The following is a 15663-nucleotide window of genomic DNA, read 5'->3' as shown; positions in this document are numbered from 1 at the left end:
GTAGAGATGGGGTTTCGCCATGTTGGCCAGGCTGGTCTTGAACTCCTGGCCTCAAGTGATCCGCCCGCCTCGGCCTCCCAAAGTGCTGGGATTACAGGCACGAGCCACCTTGCCCGGCCTTCTTGCTCAAATATTGTCAGCCCACAGTTGAATCCACAGATGTGGAACTCATAGATAAGGAGGGCTGACTGTATGCATTTTCACTTAAGGCCCCCAACAACACTTTGACATAGTCTTTGTTTGTTTGTTTGTTTACAGATAAAAGAACTGAGACTAAGAGAGAGAGTAAGTTGGTATTACCCCAGCTGGGAAATGGCAGAGGGGCAGTTCCAGATTCCCTGTGAGCTCCCTCCCTTCTGTGTGGAAGGAGCCGACATTCTCCATGAGTTCTTCCAGGGAGCTTTGATTCCCATGCCTAGTAAATGATCTCCCCCACACCCGGAAGGGAAGCTTTGTGTTATTTGAGGGAAAGGAAGAGGCTTCGAAGAAGAAAGGAAGAAGCTACAGGGGAAATCATGGAAAGCTCTCAGGCTGAACTAGTTTACGCTATCGAATAGTTTTTTCTCAAGGGCTTGCCTTGGTATCATTGTACTGAACAAATATTAGCAGATTAAAAAAATGATAACATTGAGCTTTTTTTTGTAAAATATTGCACCATTGACAGCTCCAAATATAGCTCTTCTTATACTTGCGTGGCCACAAGTACCAGTTGCCAAACATTTTCAAAAGTGGACTGGAAGCAGAACAGCCTTAGTCTTTGTCATTTTCTTAAAAACAAAAGAAAACACCCTTCTCCTGCCTTCCCCAAACCATTCAGTTGAGTCACCTTGTTTTACGTGCTGTTGGCCAAGAGCTGGGCTGTCAGCATCATCCTGTGACAACTAAGAGTTCTTAACTTTCTGGCCATCAGGTTTTTCCTCTTATCACTGCATCTCTTCTCCTTCACGAGACCTCATTTCCCACACCAAGGCATGAAGGTACAAGCCAGAGTTATGACCCCTGTCTTGTCAGTATGAGGTTCTAGAATATATGTATGTATTTTAAAGCTCCTCAGATAATTATGATACGGGTAACCTGGCACCAGAATGGTGTTTGGGACACCCTTGTTTTTTTTATTAATGAGGAAATTGAGGCCCAGAGGGATAAGTAACTTGTCAAGGGCCTTCCAGTTCCTAATCTAGGCTCTGGATGCTGAAGATAACCCAGATAGAAGCCAGAGGAAGCCCATCGGTTCAGCATAGGCCGGCCTCCCGGGGCACAGAGCAGCATGAGAAGGGAGGGTGTGTGTCTGCCGGGGGTGCATGGAGAATACTCAGCCCAAAGTCTTCTATTTCCACTCATTATCACCCATCTTCCACAGCCTTCAGATCTGTCATAATCTCATCACATGATTTTTTTTTTTTTCAGATGGAATCTCGCTCTGTCACCCAGGCTGCAGTACAGTGGCGTGATCTTGGTGCATTGCAACTTCTGCCTCCTGGGTTCAAGCAATTCTCGTGCCTCAGCCTCCCAAGTAGCTGGGATTACAGGCATGTGCCACCACACCCGGTTAATTTTTTCATTTTTGGTAGAGGCGGGGTCTCATCATGTTGGCCAGGCTGGTCTAGAACTCCTGACCTCAAGTGATCTGCCTGCCTCAGCCTCCCAAAGTGCTGGGATAACAGATGTGAGCCACTGTGCCTAGCCTCACATGAAATTCTTTATAGTATCCTATTGTTCTCAAGATCAGTTCTCTCTCTCTAGCATTATATACAGGTTGAGTATCCCTTATCCAAACTGCTTGGGTTCAGAAGTGTTTTAGATTTTATATTTTTTCGGATTTTGGAATATTTGCCATATACTTACTGGTTGAACATCCCTAATTCAAAAATCTGAAATCCAAAATGCTTCAGTGAGCATTTCCTTGAGCATCGTGTGGATGCTCAGAAAATTTCAAATTTTAGAACATTTCAGATTTTCAGATTCAGAATGCTCAACCTGTGTGAGTCCCTTCCAGACCTGGCTCCTTGCCTGTTTTACTCCCTTCATTTTACCCCCACAGCCCCCCGCCCCGAAGCCACACCAAACCACTTGCTCCTGCTTGAACACACACAGCCTTCACACCTCCATACCTTGCTCACAGCAGTCCCTCCTTCATGAGCTCATGCTTCAGGTGCTCCTGTAGTACCTGGGTCTCTCCTTCAGAGTCCCTGTCATCCATTTGTTCAGTGTTTACCTAGAGACTGCCCACAAGTAAAGGGGCTACACCTGTCTTGTCAGGACCTGGATAAGAGCAGTTTTGATTGCCGCAGCTATCAGGGGAGAAAGACCAAAACCTGATTGAGTGGGTTTAAGAGAGAATGGAAAGAGAACTGTAACCAGTGATTGGAGACAATATTCAGTAAGTTTCACTGTAAAGGGGAACAGGGAAATGGAATAGGATCCAGATGGGGAAGTGGGGTCAAGAGAGGTTTTTAAATTTTGCTTTTTAACATAAGAGAAATAACAGCATGGCTGTAGGCTCATGGGAATAATGTAAGTATGTGGGGCAGTGTTGATGATACAGATGGGAATTTCCGAGTAATGTATGAGTAGGATGAGTGGATGTGATGCACAAGGGAAGGGCCAGACTTAAAGAGACTGTGGCTTGGCCATGTGCAGTCATGTAGCGATCATAGAGTACCCAGGCTCAGATGCTGGATGGTAGGTAGAGGTGGCGGAGCCTGGGGAAGTTCTGATATTCTTACTGAAATCAGAAGCAAAGTTACCAGGTGAGTAGGGGAGGGAGGTGTCAGGGGTGAGGTGATTGGAGCAGGTATGAGGTCAATGTCTAGGACAGAGGAACCACATATGGATCAGGGAAATGTAATATGGTTGCTGGGTAATATTAAAGCCCAAATGAGGTTAGTGGTCATGATTTTAAAGTGAGACCAATCAACATGGTTGAGTGTTTTTCTCTGGTTGATTTAGTTGCACAGATGCCAGCTGAGAATACCTGGAAAGACAGACAGACAAAATCCCTGCCCTCGTGGAGATTATGTTTCAGTAAGGGCAGATAGCACTGACCAATAATTCCTTAGTTAATAACATGATGATTGCTGTATTGGTCAACACAGAGGGCAACAGAGCATCTAACAGGGGTGCCTGTCTGAAGTGAGCCATGTATATACTGAATGAAGTCCTAGAACAATCCAAAATCTTGCCTTCTTTTTTGTTTGAATTACAAACTGTGTGGTGCAGTAGCAGAGTAGTAACAACATATGCGATAATTTTGTGTTTCTTAGTGATCTGCTATGACTTTCATGCTTATTGCTATATAAGCTGTAAATCAACCAGGAAAAGTAGCAGTTGCCCAGTATGTGAGAACCATGTAAATGGACCTAACCCAAGGCAGGAAGGACACTTGAGGAAAGTAAGCAGTATGTATAAAAGGCATGAAATATATCCACTCTCTCTCCTGTTCTATCCCTTTGTCGTTTAATCTTCCTAGATGTGGGCAGTTGCTTAAAGATTCATGCTGTGGGATGAGAGAACATATCTTTCTGTGGCTCATATTGCAGCACAATAGATGGTGGCTTAGTGGAGGGAGGTAGATGGCAGAGAGGAGCTGCTGGTTATTTTAAGTATAATAGAATTTAGAAGATTTTAATAGTAAGAAGAAACCCTTTGCTTCTCAGCTTGCAGTCTCCAACACCCTTGAAAATGTTCCGATTTTGAAAGAATTGTTGAAACAGTACCTACGTGGAAATCACCTCTGAATCTTGAACCCTGTATACCCAAACTTTTCAAGGGAAGATGTAAGATTTAACTGAGGTTCTTTGTGGTGCTATTCCATGAGATAAGTAGCCGTAGAGGTCCTTGCCCTGTCACTGGCAGCCCTTAATCAGACACACACACATGTGCGCGTGCACACACACACACACACACATTCATTCTCTCTCTCTGTCTCTCTGATCTGGCTGGTCAGAGAAACACTCAGGGACTCTGGGGCAGCAGCATCAGCACCTGCCACAAGCTCGTTAGAAATACAAGTTGAGGCCAGGCGCGGTGGCTCATGCCTATAATCCCAGCACTTTTGGAGGCCAAGGTGGGCAGCTCACAAGGTCAGGAGTTCAAGACCAGCCTGGCCAACATGGTGAAACCCAGTCTCTACTAAAAATACAAAAATTAGCCGGGCGTGGTGGCACACGCCTGTAATCCCACCTACTCAGGAGGCTGGGGCGAGAGAATGGCTTGAACCCCGGAGGCAGAGGTTGCAATAAGCTGAGATCGCACCATTGCTTGCACTTCACCGTGGGCGACAGAGCAAGACTTCATCTGAAAAAAAAAAAAAAATTATATATATCAAGTTAGTTGGTCCCTCCCCAGACCTATTGAATCAGAATCTCTTGGGCTGGGGTCCAACATCTGCACTTTACTAAGATCCCCTTCCTTAGATTGTATCCTGGCTCTATCACTGTCAGTTTTCTTCATCTATAAGATGGAGATCATAAAGGTACCTACCCCCTACTTACTGGTGAGTATTAAATGAGTTACTTTGTATAAAGTGCTTAAAGAGGGCCTGGCACATACAAAGCCCTTAATCAATGGTAGCTCTTATTGTTATAGGGCACATGAAAATGTGAGAATCAGTGATGCTATTGATCTCACACCATAGTCCTTTGTTTCCAGCTTATTTATGAAATAATATCAGAAATAAATTATTCCTTCTTCTACAACTCCCCATGAAACTAGAGAGGTGTGAAGAAGCAAGGACAGGTGCAGTCAAACCCAGAGAATGAACAAGGCTTGGTTTCAAGAAGAGCTTTCCTAAGAATTTAGAGATTCTCTACCTTATCACTATTGACATGTTTGACATTTAGGGCTGGATTTTTTTTTTTTTTTTAAGGCAAGGTCTTACTTTATCACCCAGGCTGGAGAACAGTGGTGAGATCTTGGCTCACTGCAGCCTCCACCTCCTGGGCTCAAAAGATCTTCCTACCTCAGCCCCACAGTAGCTGGAACTACAGGCACATGCTACCACGCTTGGATAATTTTTTGTAGATACAGTGTTTTGCCTTGTCATCCAGGCTGGCCTCAAACTTCTGAGCTCAGGTTATCCACCTGCCTTGGCCTTCCAAAGTGCTGGGATTACAGGCATGAGCCACCGTGCCATCCTGGATATTCTGTACATGGGCAGTTTCCATGCATTGTAGGATGCTGAGCAGCATACCTGGCTTCCACCCACTAGATGCCAGTAACACCCTTCAAGTTGTGGGTTGCAACACTCAATAATGTCTCAAAACATTGCCAAATGTAGGGGGTCAGAGTGGGGAGGGGAGGCAAAATCTCTCCCTCCTCATCAGAACCACAAGTTTATAGTGATGAAAAGTGTGGGTGTCTTCAGAGGGGGTTATCAGAGAGGGGATCTTTTCAGAAACAGAGCATGACATTCATGCATGGGGCAATAATATGTGCCAGTGCTTACTGCTTGCCAAGCACAGTTCCAGTTTTGCATGCAGTACCTCTTTTAATCTTTACAACAAACCTAGGGGGCAGGTACTATTTTCCCTGCTTTATACATGAAGAAACCAAGCTTTAGAGAAATTGTCACAGTGATAAGTGATTTAACAGGGATTCAATCCCAGGGCCATTTTAGCCATTATGCTGTATTGCTGAGCACTACATATATGTGCTTCTCTCTCTCTCTCTCTCTCTCTCTCGTTTTTTCTCACTCTCATTTTCTCTCTCCCTCTCTCATTCTCTCTCCCTCTCTCCCTCCCTCTCTCCCTCTCCATCAATGGGGCTGTAGGCCTTTCCCTATCTATCTTCAGAATCTGGGAAGGACTAGAGAGGAGAAACAGTCACTAATTGACCAGAGCCCAGAACTGACTTGCAGAACACTTGAGCTGACTGCAAAAGCAGACATGAAAGCACAGTGCCTTCTTCCATGTTCCCTCTCCTCACCGCAGGTATCACCCTCTCCCAAGAAGCCTTCACCCTGTGTTGGCTTCCCCCTCCTCTCCTCAGTTCGCTGGGGGAAAATCGCTCCCCATTGCACACCCTGAGCCACAGCCCAGCACCCAGATATCAAAGACTCTGCAGCTGAGAGACTAGGGGGCAGTTCTCACCATCAAAGGGAGCTGGTGGGGAGGTGGGGCAGGTGGAGTGTGAACAGGACTCTGAGTTCACACGACAGGATGACATTGTTTCCTTATCCGAGGGTCACTTTGCATTTACTGAGGCCCTATGGAGAGTCAGCAACTGGTGGTGGGTTGTAGAGAGCAATGCTCTCTGGATCTCATCTCTCTGTTTGTAAATTGAGAGGGTGGGGCCACATGGTGTCTAAGAGAGGGTGTACCTTACGAGGCAGGAGTTTCTCAGCCCTGGTTTTGCATCAGAATCATCTGCTGAGAGAGAGATGCCTGCTGTCTGGCCCCCATTTCTGAAGCAGTCGGATGTTTAAGATCTCAGGTGACTGCAGTGCGCAGCCAGGGTGGAGAAGCACTGCAGTTGCCTGAAAAGGTTTGAGGTTGGACTGATCTGGTGTTGGAGTTCTGGCTTTATCACTTGGAGGTCCCAAGGCATTTATTTAATGTCTCTGGGTCTCAGTTTTGCAAATCTGTAAAATGGAAATTATGACGTCTACCTCATAGGAGTAAAACAGGAAAATTAGGTACATTGGTAAAGTGACAGCCCAGGGCAGGCTGTCAGTGAGTCTCCACTCCCTTCTGACTTTCTGTTAGGCAGGGATGTTCCTCACCTGTTGATGGTCATGTGGATTATTTCTGCCTTCTGGCTATTGTGAATAATACTGCTATGAACATGGATATATAAGTATCTGTTTGAGTCCTATCACTGCTCTCAATTCTTTTGAGTAAACACCTAGAAGTGGAATTGCTAGAACAAATAAGTTTATGTTTGTTTCCTTCCGTCCATCACATCCTCTTTTCCAACCTCAGGGCTTTGCATCTGTGAGTCCCTCTGCCTGATCTTGCCTCCTCTGAACCTTGCTCAGTTGACTTCTTATCGTTTAATTGTTAGCCTAAATTCTTGCTTCTTCTGCAAAGCCTTCTCTGGTCTCCCAAACTAAATTACCCACTTTTTAATCTCTCTTATATTATTGCATTCATTTGCTCTGTAGCACTTTCCATACTTTGTGATTGTATAGCAAGTGACTTACTTTTCAAACTCCTGTTAAACTCCCAGTTCTGAGCTCAGTGGCTGGTACCTAATAGCAGCTCAATGAAATTATCTCATAAAGTCTTGGCTCTCCTGACACTCATGTTTATGACAAGCCGAGGCTGAATGGGATACAGAATGATGGTGTAGGTATTACAGTCAAGGGAGTAAATTGGAAGGGCAGAAAGGAAAACCAGAGTTTTACTTTCAGCTTGTGTTTTGAGCTGGCTAAAAGGACGTGATTCATTCAAGTTCCTCCTGATAGGAAGAACTCTGTTTCCAGGGCACAGGCAGTCAGCAGGGGCATTTAGAATGTGGGCTCTTCCTGCCTTAGATTGTATCCTGGCTCTATCAACGTCTAGTTTTCTTCATCTGTAAGATGGAGATCATAATGGTACCTACCCCCTACATTTGTGGTGAGTATTAAATGAGTTACCATGTATAAAGTGCTTAAAGAGGGCCTGGCACATAGAAAGCTCTCAGTCAATGATAGCTCTTATTATTATTATTTATTAACGTTCACTCTGATGCTATAGAAATATAGATTATAAGCGAGGGTTAGAGAGCTCTGCCAAGTGCTTCCTTCTGTCGAGCACTCAGGGATGGTTCTTGAAGGGGGCTGTCCATCTCTGTCTCTGATCAGGTCCAGGATTAAGGGAGTTTTACTTTTTGCTTTTTAGCATCCTTCTAGGACTGTTCTCTGTCATATAGTCAGGACGGGGTCACTACAATCATTATCAAAACAATGTACCAAACAGGGAAATCAGGACACATAGGAGGTTGTGTCTTCCACACAGAAGCCAAAGGAGCTCTGGACTCTGCCTCTTCCCATCCCTGGCTGCTGGAGCTTGGGTTTGTGATCCAAGCATGGGCAACAAGGTACTTCTGCCATGGAATCCTGGGTGGTCTTGATAGCTTCAGGCATAGGTGTGGGTCATATAGAGGTTATTCTTGGCCTCTGTGGAAGATTCAGGGGTCCAAGTTATGACACATGTCTGGTGGTGGCAGGTATTCAGGGGTGGTGATGCCTGTGGGAGCATCCTAGGCCAATGGTTGGTTTTTGATTGCTTTGTTCTGTTTTGGGACAGGTCTATTTTATTTTACAGTAAGAAAATATATATAATAACAAAATCCAATAGGAATTCAGTAATTGTTTCTTTAAATAATGCATTTTTGAGCTATAACTCATACTGTACAACTCACCTATTTAAGGTATACAAGTCATTTGTTTTTAGTATATTTGCAGAATTGTGCAACTATCCCTAAAATAAATTTTAAAACATTTTTATTCATAGAACCCATTAGCAGTCACTCCCCTCTTCCCCTTGCCTCCACCCCCTACCCCATGCAACACCAGCCTGTTTACTTTCCCTATAGATGATAAACTATTCTGCAATCAGGATTTAAGATGTACCTTCCTTCCATGAATGAAAGGTTCCTGCTTATGTTTTGTATTCAGGTTATCTATTGTTGCATAACAAATAACCCCCAAATTTAGCAGTGTAAAACAAAACATATTTATTTTCTTACAGTTTTTGTGGGGCAGGAGTCCAGGTACAGCTTAGCTGGATCCTCTGCCCCGAGATCTCTCACGAGGCTGCAGTGTGTTGGTCAGGGCTACGATCTTGCTTGAAGGCTCGACTGAGGAAGGATCTGCTTCCAAGCTCACTCATGTAGTTGTTGGTAGGATTTGGTTCCTTGAGGGCTGTTGGACTGGGGGCCTTATTTCCTTACTGGCTGTTGGCTGGAGGAATCCTCAATTCTTTGCCACGTGGGCCTCCCCAACATGGCAGCTTGCTTTATCAAAGCCAACTCAAGAGAGAATCTGCTAGCAAAACAGAAGTCACAGTATTTTGTACACTAATCATGGAACTGACATTCCCTCAATATTGCTATATTCTTTTGGTTAGAAGCAAGTTACTAATAGGGAAGAGACTACACAAGGCCATGCATGCCAGAAAGTGGGGAGCAGATGGACCATCTTGGAGGTGGCATAGCCTGTCCTGCAGGACCATCCCTGAGTTCTCTAGGCTGCTCCATATATTTTTTAATTCCTGCTTTTGTTTTGTTTTTGGCTTGAGCTAACCAGAATCAATGACTCTTGTTTGCATCCAGACTGCCATACTTGTTTGTTGCTTACGATTCTGTCATCTTGTGATTCTGGTTTCTGTTGATTTAGCACCTTTCTCTGTGAGGTATGAGCTACTTGGTAAAGCATTTGGCATTACCCATTACTCCTTTTATCCCCTCAAAGTCACCAGTTCTGTGTCTGAATATTTCATTACCTCAGAACCAGCTAGTAAGCATCCATCTGAGCACTTGTTTGTATATGAGTCTCCACAAATATCATAGAAGAGAAATTAAGAACAGAGAATTAGCACTGTCAAAATAGGAAAACTGAATCCTATTAATGGGACAGCCCATAAATCCTCACATTCATCCCAGAATGTGTTTTTGTGGTTTTTCTTCATTTGGGTCATGACCAGAGGGTTGGTTTCCTCCCCAGAGCTTCAGCAGAATTTAAGCATCAGAAATCCAGTGCAAGCTAGTTTAAGCAAGAAAATGAAATCTGTTGGCTCTGGTAACTAGGACATACTGTGGAGGCTCCCAGGATCAAAAGAAGAATGACAGAGCTCCTAGGTCAACAACCAGTGACTCAAGACAGGTTTAGCTCTTGTGGGCATCTTCATTGTCTTCATGTCTCACTTTCTTGGCCTCAAGATTTGCTGTTGTAATCAGGTTTTCTCAGCTTGGTAATATGTAATGTTTGGTAAACCCTAGCTTAGGCTTTGAGCCAGAAAAGGGAAAAGCATTGGCTCAGATGTTTATTCCCATGTCCTGGAAGACAGGGCACTATGCTAGGCCAGGGCCAGGTCACATGGCTAAATTCCAGTTGTTAGAAGAAGAACCATGGGAAACCAACAGCCACTACTGCAGGCACTGCTGGAACCATTGTTGGTGCCATAGGGATAGACAGAGAACCATGCAGTGATCCATAAATTATTGGAGATTCCCAAAAGGACAAGACAATGTCTGTGGTAAAGGCCTGACTGGCAAATGTGGATTAGAGTGATCCTTTTTTAGCCAATTTTTTTCATGGAGTCTTGAAATTAATTTGATTGCACCCAAGGTCCAGCCTACTGGCAAAATAGAATCACATTGAATTTTTCCATTCTAGATTTTACTTGTTCCCTGACTACTTGATAGCTAAAACAGAGACAAGAAGGCCAGGGATGACAAGGAAAATGACTGTCCATTTCATGGACTCATGACCAAGGTTAAATTACAATAACAAAGGAGGCCAGAGCTTTTTATTTGCTGCTGCTTTCTGTGATTTGTGGGCAGATTGTTGTTTGTTTTTTGCTTTTAACCTTTCAAGTAAGGAATGATTTGTCATGTTCATGAAACCCACATATATTCAGGGACCGCTTATTCTTAGAGTTAAGGGTAAATCTTGTTTTTAGAACCAAATCAATATAGATTGAGATCAAGATTGGTCAAACACTTCTGGAAGATGTAATATTGTGCTCTCTTTAAATATGTTTATTGACACCAATAATGGGTACTGCCACTTAGAAATATGCTCTTCATATATCTCTCACCCTTTAATGGGTGCCAATTAAGAGGTGACATAGAGCTCAATCTCCGCCCTGCTGAGAGTGTACGTGTGAGATTGAATTGTGAATGTACATTGACATGGTTGTGACTTTGCATCAAGACTGGCAAGAAACATTAGCAAATAAAAGATTTGCTGTAGGGAAAAATATTCAAAGGTCAAAGTTTGCTGAAGAAAGTTCTCTGCTTATGCACGGTACTGGGATGCTACTAATCAAAAAGGCTGCCTCCTCTCAAGTTGTTGATTCTTCATGTCGCAGGTTTCTCCCCTGACACCATTTCACGTGCATCCCTGTTCAGGAGAGAAAAAGCATGGGGGATGTTTGAAAGCTCGGGGACCATTGCTGATGTTGTCCCTGCTTGTGTCTTGCAGCCTACTTCTGCTTCCTCCTGGCCGCTCTGGGTGTGACAGCTGGCGCCCATCGCTTGTGGAGCCACAGGTCCTACAAGGCCAAGCTGCCTCTGAGGATATTTCTGGCTGTCGCCAACTCCATGGCTTTCCAGGTGAGGATGGAGGGTCCTCTCTGTGTTGGGGGACCCAGTGCAGATGGCAGTATGGGAGGAGGGGAAAGATGGGCTGACACCCCTCCATCCCCGTCCTAGACTCAGTGTTCAGGCCCCAAGCACGCCCAGTCTGTCCCAAGTTTGTATCTCTTTGTAGCTTTTAGATACAGTAAAATGTCCCCTGGGGGGTTTTGTGCCCTAAGGCATGCTGAACTACTGAGGGGAAGGGAGACTCCTCTACCCAGAGCCCATGCTGTGAACATAGCCTGAAAGCCTCAACATTTGTCCAGCCCTAACCAGGGGCCAAGTTCTGTGATAAGCACACTGGTATGCATATAGTATTTGATCCACACAGCAGCCCTGTGAGCTAGATGCTACACGTCTCCATTTTACAGATGAGGAGAATGAGGTTCAGTGAGGTTAAAGAACCTGCCCAAATCATATACCTAAAAAATAGTACATTCAGGGCTAGGCGAATGCAGGCCAGCCTGACTCTAAGTTATTGCTCTTCCAAAGACTATTCCATCTGAAGTTTGAAGACTCAGGGATTTTACTCTGATGGGTGCTAGCTGTGAATCACTTCCTCAACTTCAGTTTCTTTATCCGTAAAAATAAGAACAAAACTTTATTCTCAGGGTTGTCATAAACTCAATGAAAACTGCAAGGGGCTATAAAAATGTAAGAGACGGTCATCACTGTACTAGGATTGGGCCATATTCTTTAGGACTATTCCGGTCCTAGGCCATTCCCCGCCTCCTTGGGTACTTTCCTTGGGTACTTTTGGTTTGGTCATGGATCTCTGTTTTCCCAATTCCTAATCTGAGTGAGAACAATTTGTTTTCAAAATTGCTGCCCGCATATGAGTGTAGATGATTCTGGGCCCCGTGCATTTTCACTCATTGGGAAGGAATAGTGATTGCCAAAAGTGTTCTAGAGTCCAGGGAAACAGGTGACCCAGGAGCTTCCCTGTGGCCCTCAGACACACAGCTCACGTGGCCACCTCTGCCATGGGCCTCCCACTCCTACGGGACAACCTGATGCAGAATATTTCTCTAAATGCTCTTGTAGCTCAGAATTCATTTCCTTATTTTAGGCTTCTCTCATACAGTTTGACTTTTCATAAGGTAAATAGGATATAACACAATAGGTCAATTAGGGAACACAGTTGGTGGTGTGTATATATACTGCTTGTAATTCAAGCACAGTCAGGAATTAGTACTGAGGTTCTAGGAAATAAGCTATTAAGCATAAGGGAGCCGTTGGCAGCTTCCTGGTTCCATGTCCGTTTGCTCACCACCGGCAGTGTGAACTGTGCTGCACTTTATTTTGACTTCAGCCATCTTATTTCAGTATTGGGCTTTCAAAATAATAATTGACTTAGGTCTTAGATGACGTTCAGGACCTAACTTGATAATTTTCATTTCTTGTATTCAAGCAGTCCTTTCTTTATAGCCTCCAATGACACACTCATGTAGTCATAAAACATTTCTATTATTGGACTTTTTTTCCAAGATAAGTAACTTGTAGCTGAAGCCTAAAACTCTGATTTTTTTTTCTCATGAAACTATTTGTTTATAACTCAAAATTTGAAAACCTAAGTTTTCTTAACAAAACACCACATAACAGAATGTTAGACTATGATTTAAAATTTATTTTAAGGAGAAAGTACACTGTAGATGGAAGTACCCAGGTCCTAGAATAAATTCTTGGCTCTGCCATTTGCCAGATGTGAGCCTTTCTGCAAGTATCAGTTCCTTTATCTGTAAGAGGGGCGATAATATTTGACTCACAGAGTTGCTGGGAAGATAAAATAATGAATAAAAAGTACCAAGCTTATGGTAGCACCTGGTGAATATTGTTCTCACCTTCTCTTTTATGAGAATTGATATGTTGTTTAATTGGTTTCTGTATGCTAATGTCTGTCATATAGAAAACAATAAATGATTGTTAGGCAAATAAAAAAATGAACAGCTTTAAAATGTAGTTTTAGAAACTATCAAATTTGAACTATGCATACTTTTTCAAGGCCCACATTTGTAGTGGATTTTTAAAATTCATTCAACAAATACTTATTGAGCACCTACTATGTGGCAGGCACTGAGAAAGCACAGTGAGAATAACAATGAGCAAAGAGTCACAAGCTTCACCTTCATGGAGCTTTTCTGTCTAGCAGGATATTAGAATCCCCACAGTTTCCCAGTGGAAATTTCAGTGTTTCATGGGCCTGGGGTTTTATAACAGTGTCACGTAGACCTAGGTGGAAGGCACCTCTGTAAGATCAGCATAGGGCCAGTTTCCATAACATGCAGAACTGTGTCAGTGGGAGAGCACCAGAACAGAACTAGAACTAGTCAGTGTCTAGAACACTTTCTTTAAACCACTTAACCCTGTGAGGAGAACAACCTGAGGAAGTGAAAAAATGCTATGATCTGCCAGTGTACGATGGTGACTTATAACCCTGACTTAATGCAGTCATTGATTTAGTTGCCCTTTGATAATCCATGGGTTTTTAAAGATAGTTTCAAAGATTCTCTCTCTTCTCTCTTTCACCAGAATGGTTATGCCTTGGCCAAAATGGACAAGTCATGCCATAGCTGTCTCTGTTTGGGAGCAGCAAGGCTTTTGCTAGATGCTACAAATAAGACCTTGAGCATTAAGAACAGTGTTCTTAAAGTTGAGACTTAAACATTTTAAACTCCTTTTCTTTTTCTTCTATGGAAGATGTATGTGTGGGGCTGAGAGGCAACAGTAGGAAAGGTGGAGATACTTTTAGTCTAAAAAGATGATGATGGGCTGGGCATGGTGGTTCATGCCTGTAATCCCAGCACTTTGGGAGGCCAAGGCAAGTGGATCACCTGAGATCAGGAGTTCGAGAGCAGCCTGGCCAACATGGCAAAACCTCGTCTCTACTAAAAATACAAAAGTTAGCCGGGCATGGTGGTGCATGCCTGTAGTCCCAGCTACTTGGGAGGCTGAGACAGGAGAATCACTTGAACTCAGGAGGCAGAGATTGCAGTGAGATGAGATCATGCCACTGCACTCTAGCCTGGGTGACAGAGTGAGACTCCATAAAAAAAAAAAAAAAAAAAAAAGATTATGATGGGGTAGGAATGCCTGACAAGGAGCTATAAAATCCTCTGTCCACTCTGAACCCTTGTATTCAGCAAAGATCCCCTGAGTTCCTCTCTGGTCTATCCTCCTTCCTTGCCAGTAGGATGAAGTCAACCCGAAGACTGCTTGCAACTTCCTTATAATTTACTCCAAGTCAAAGATGGACCCAGATGAGAGATTCCTATTCTCCAAGAGTTAAGTTTTCACAAGCAAGAGCCAGGATTCAGATTTGTGCTGTCACGCTCATGCATCTGCTCCTGCTGACTGCATCTGGGTCTCTCACGGACCCAGTCCAGTCAAAAGCACCTACTAGAGGCTTCAGCCCACTCCCTCATGGCTCATATTTCCTCATCAAGTCATGGTAATGAGGCATTGGATTGAGAGCTGGAAGAGAACTAAAGGGATTTAGCTTAAATTCTGTATTTTACAGAGAAGTAAACAGAGAATACCAGTGACTTTTCAAAGTTCACACAGCTAATTAGTGGATAGACTGAAAGCCCACTCTCCTGATTCAGGCCACCCATTAGATATTCTTATATGCTGTCCTACAGCGTGATTTCTAAACAACATAGAATTGAGTCTTTTTTTTTTTTAAATCCTCTCTGACTTTCTTTAAATTGGTGTATTTAGACCATTCACACTTAAAGTAATTATTGATATAGTTGGACTAATATCTACCGAGGTACCAATTATTGATATAGTTGGATCAATATCCACCAAGTTTCTGTTTTCCATTTGCTGCTCTTTTTCTTACTCTTTATTTGTGTATTCTACTCTTTTTCTATTTTTATGTGGTTTCAATGCACCATTTTGTATAAGTCTATTTTCTCTCCTCTCTTAACATATCAATTATACTTCTTTTTTAAAAATTTTTATGGATTGCCCTAGAATTTGCAATATACATTTACAGCTAATCTAAACCCACTTTCAAATAACACTATACCACTTCATAATAGTACCTGCAGTAGCGCAAGGACCTTATAACAGTCTATTCCCAATTTCTCCCTCCTGTCTTTTACGACGTTGTTGTCACTCATTTTACACATCCATAAGCTATAATCACTAAACAAATTGTTACTATTCTTATTTTGAACAAATTGTTATGTGTTAGATTAAGAATAAGAAAAATAAAAGTTTCTATTTTACCTTCACTTATGTGGATCCGGGTTTCTGATATAATTTTCCTTCTCTCTGAAGAACTCCTTTTACCATTTTCTGTAAGGCAAGTATACTGGTGACAAATTCCCTCAATTTTGGTTTGTCTGAGAATGTCTTTTTTTTTTTTTTTTTTTT

At 43.1% G+C, this 15663-nt stretch overlaps 1 protein-coding gene across 1 annotated transcript in view; it reads left to right on the top strand.

The window, feature by feature from the left end:
• Positions 1–15663, top strand: part of SCD5 (stearoyl-CoA desaturase 5) — a 188478-nt gene that overhangs the window by 84293 nt on the left and 88522 nt on the right. Inside the window, exon 2 of the mRNA XM_011941798.1 lies at positions 11129–11259. Coding sequence (XP_011797188.1) covers positions 11129–11259 — 131 coding nt within the window. The remainder of the gene's footprint in view (positions 1–11128; positions 11260–15663) is intronic.

Source organism: Colobus angolensis, unplaced genomic scaffold (genome assembly GCF_000951035.1).
Source record: "Colobus angolensis palliatus isolate OR3802 unplaced genomic scaffold, Cang.pa_1.0 Scaffold200, whole genome shotgun sequence".
Taxonomy (NCBI): domain Eukaryota; kingdom Metazoa; phylum Chordata; class Mammalia; order Primates; family Cercopithecidae; genus Colobus; species Colobus angolensis.
The sequence above is the reverse complement of the archived record's forward strand: the minus strand, read 5'-3'. Positions and strand labels throughout refer to the sequence as shown.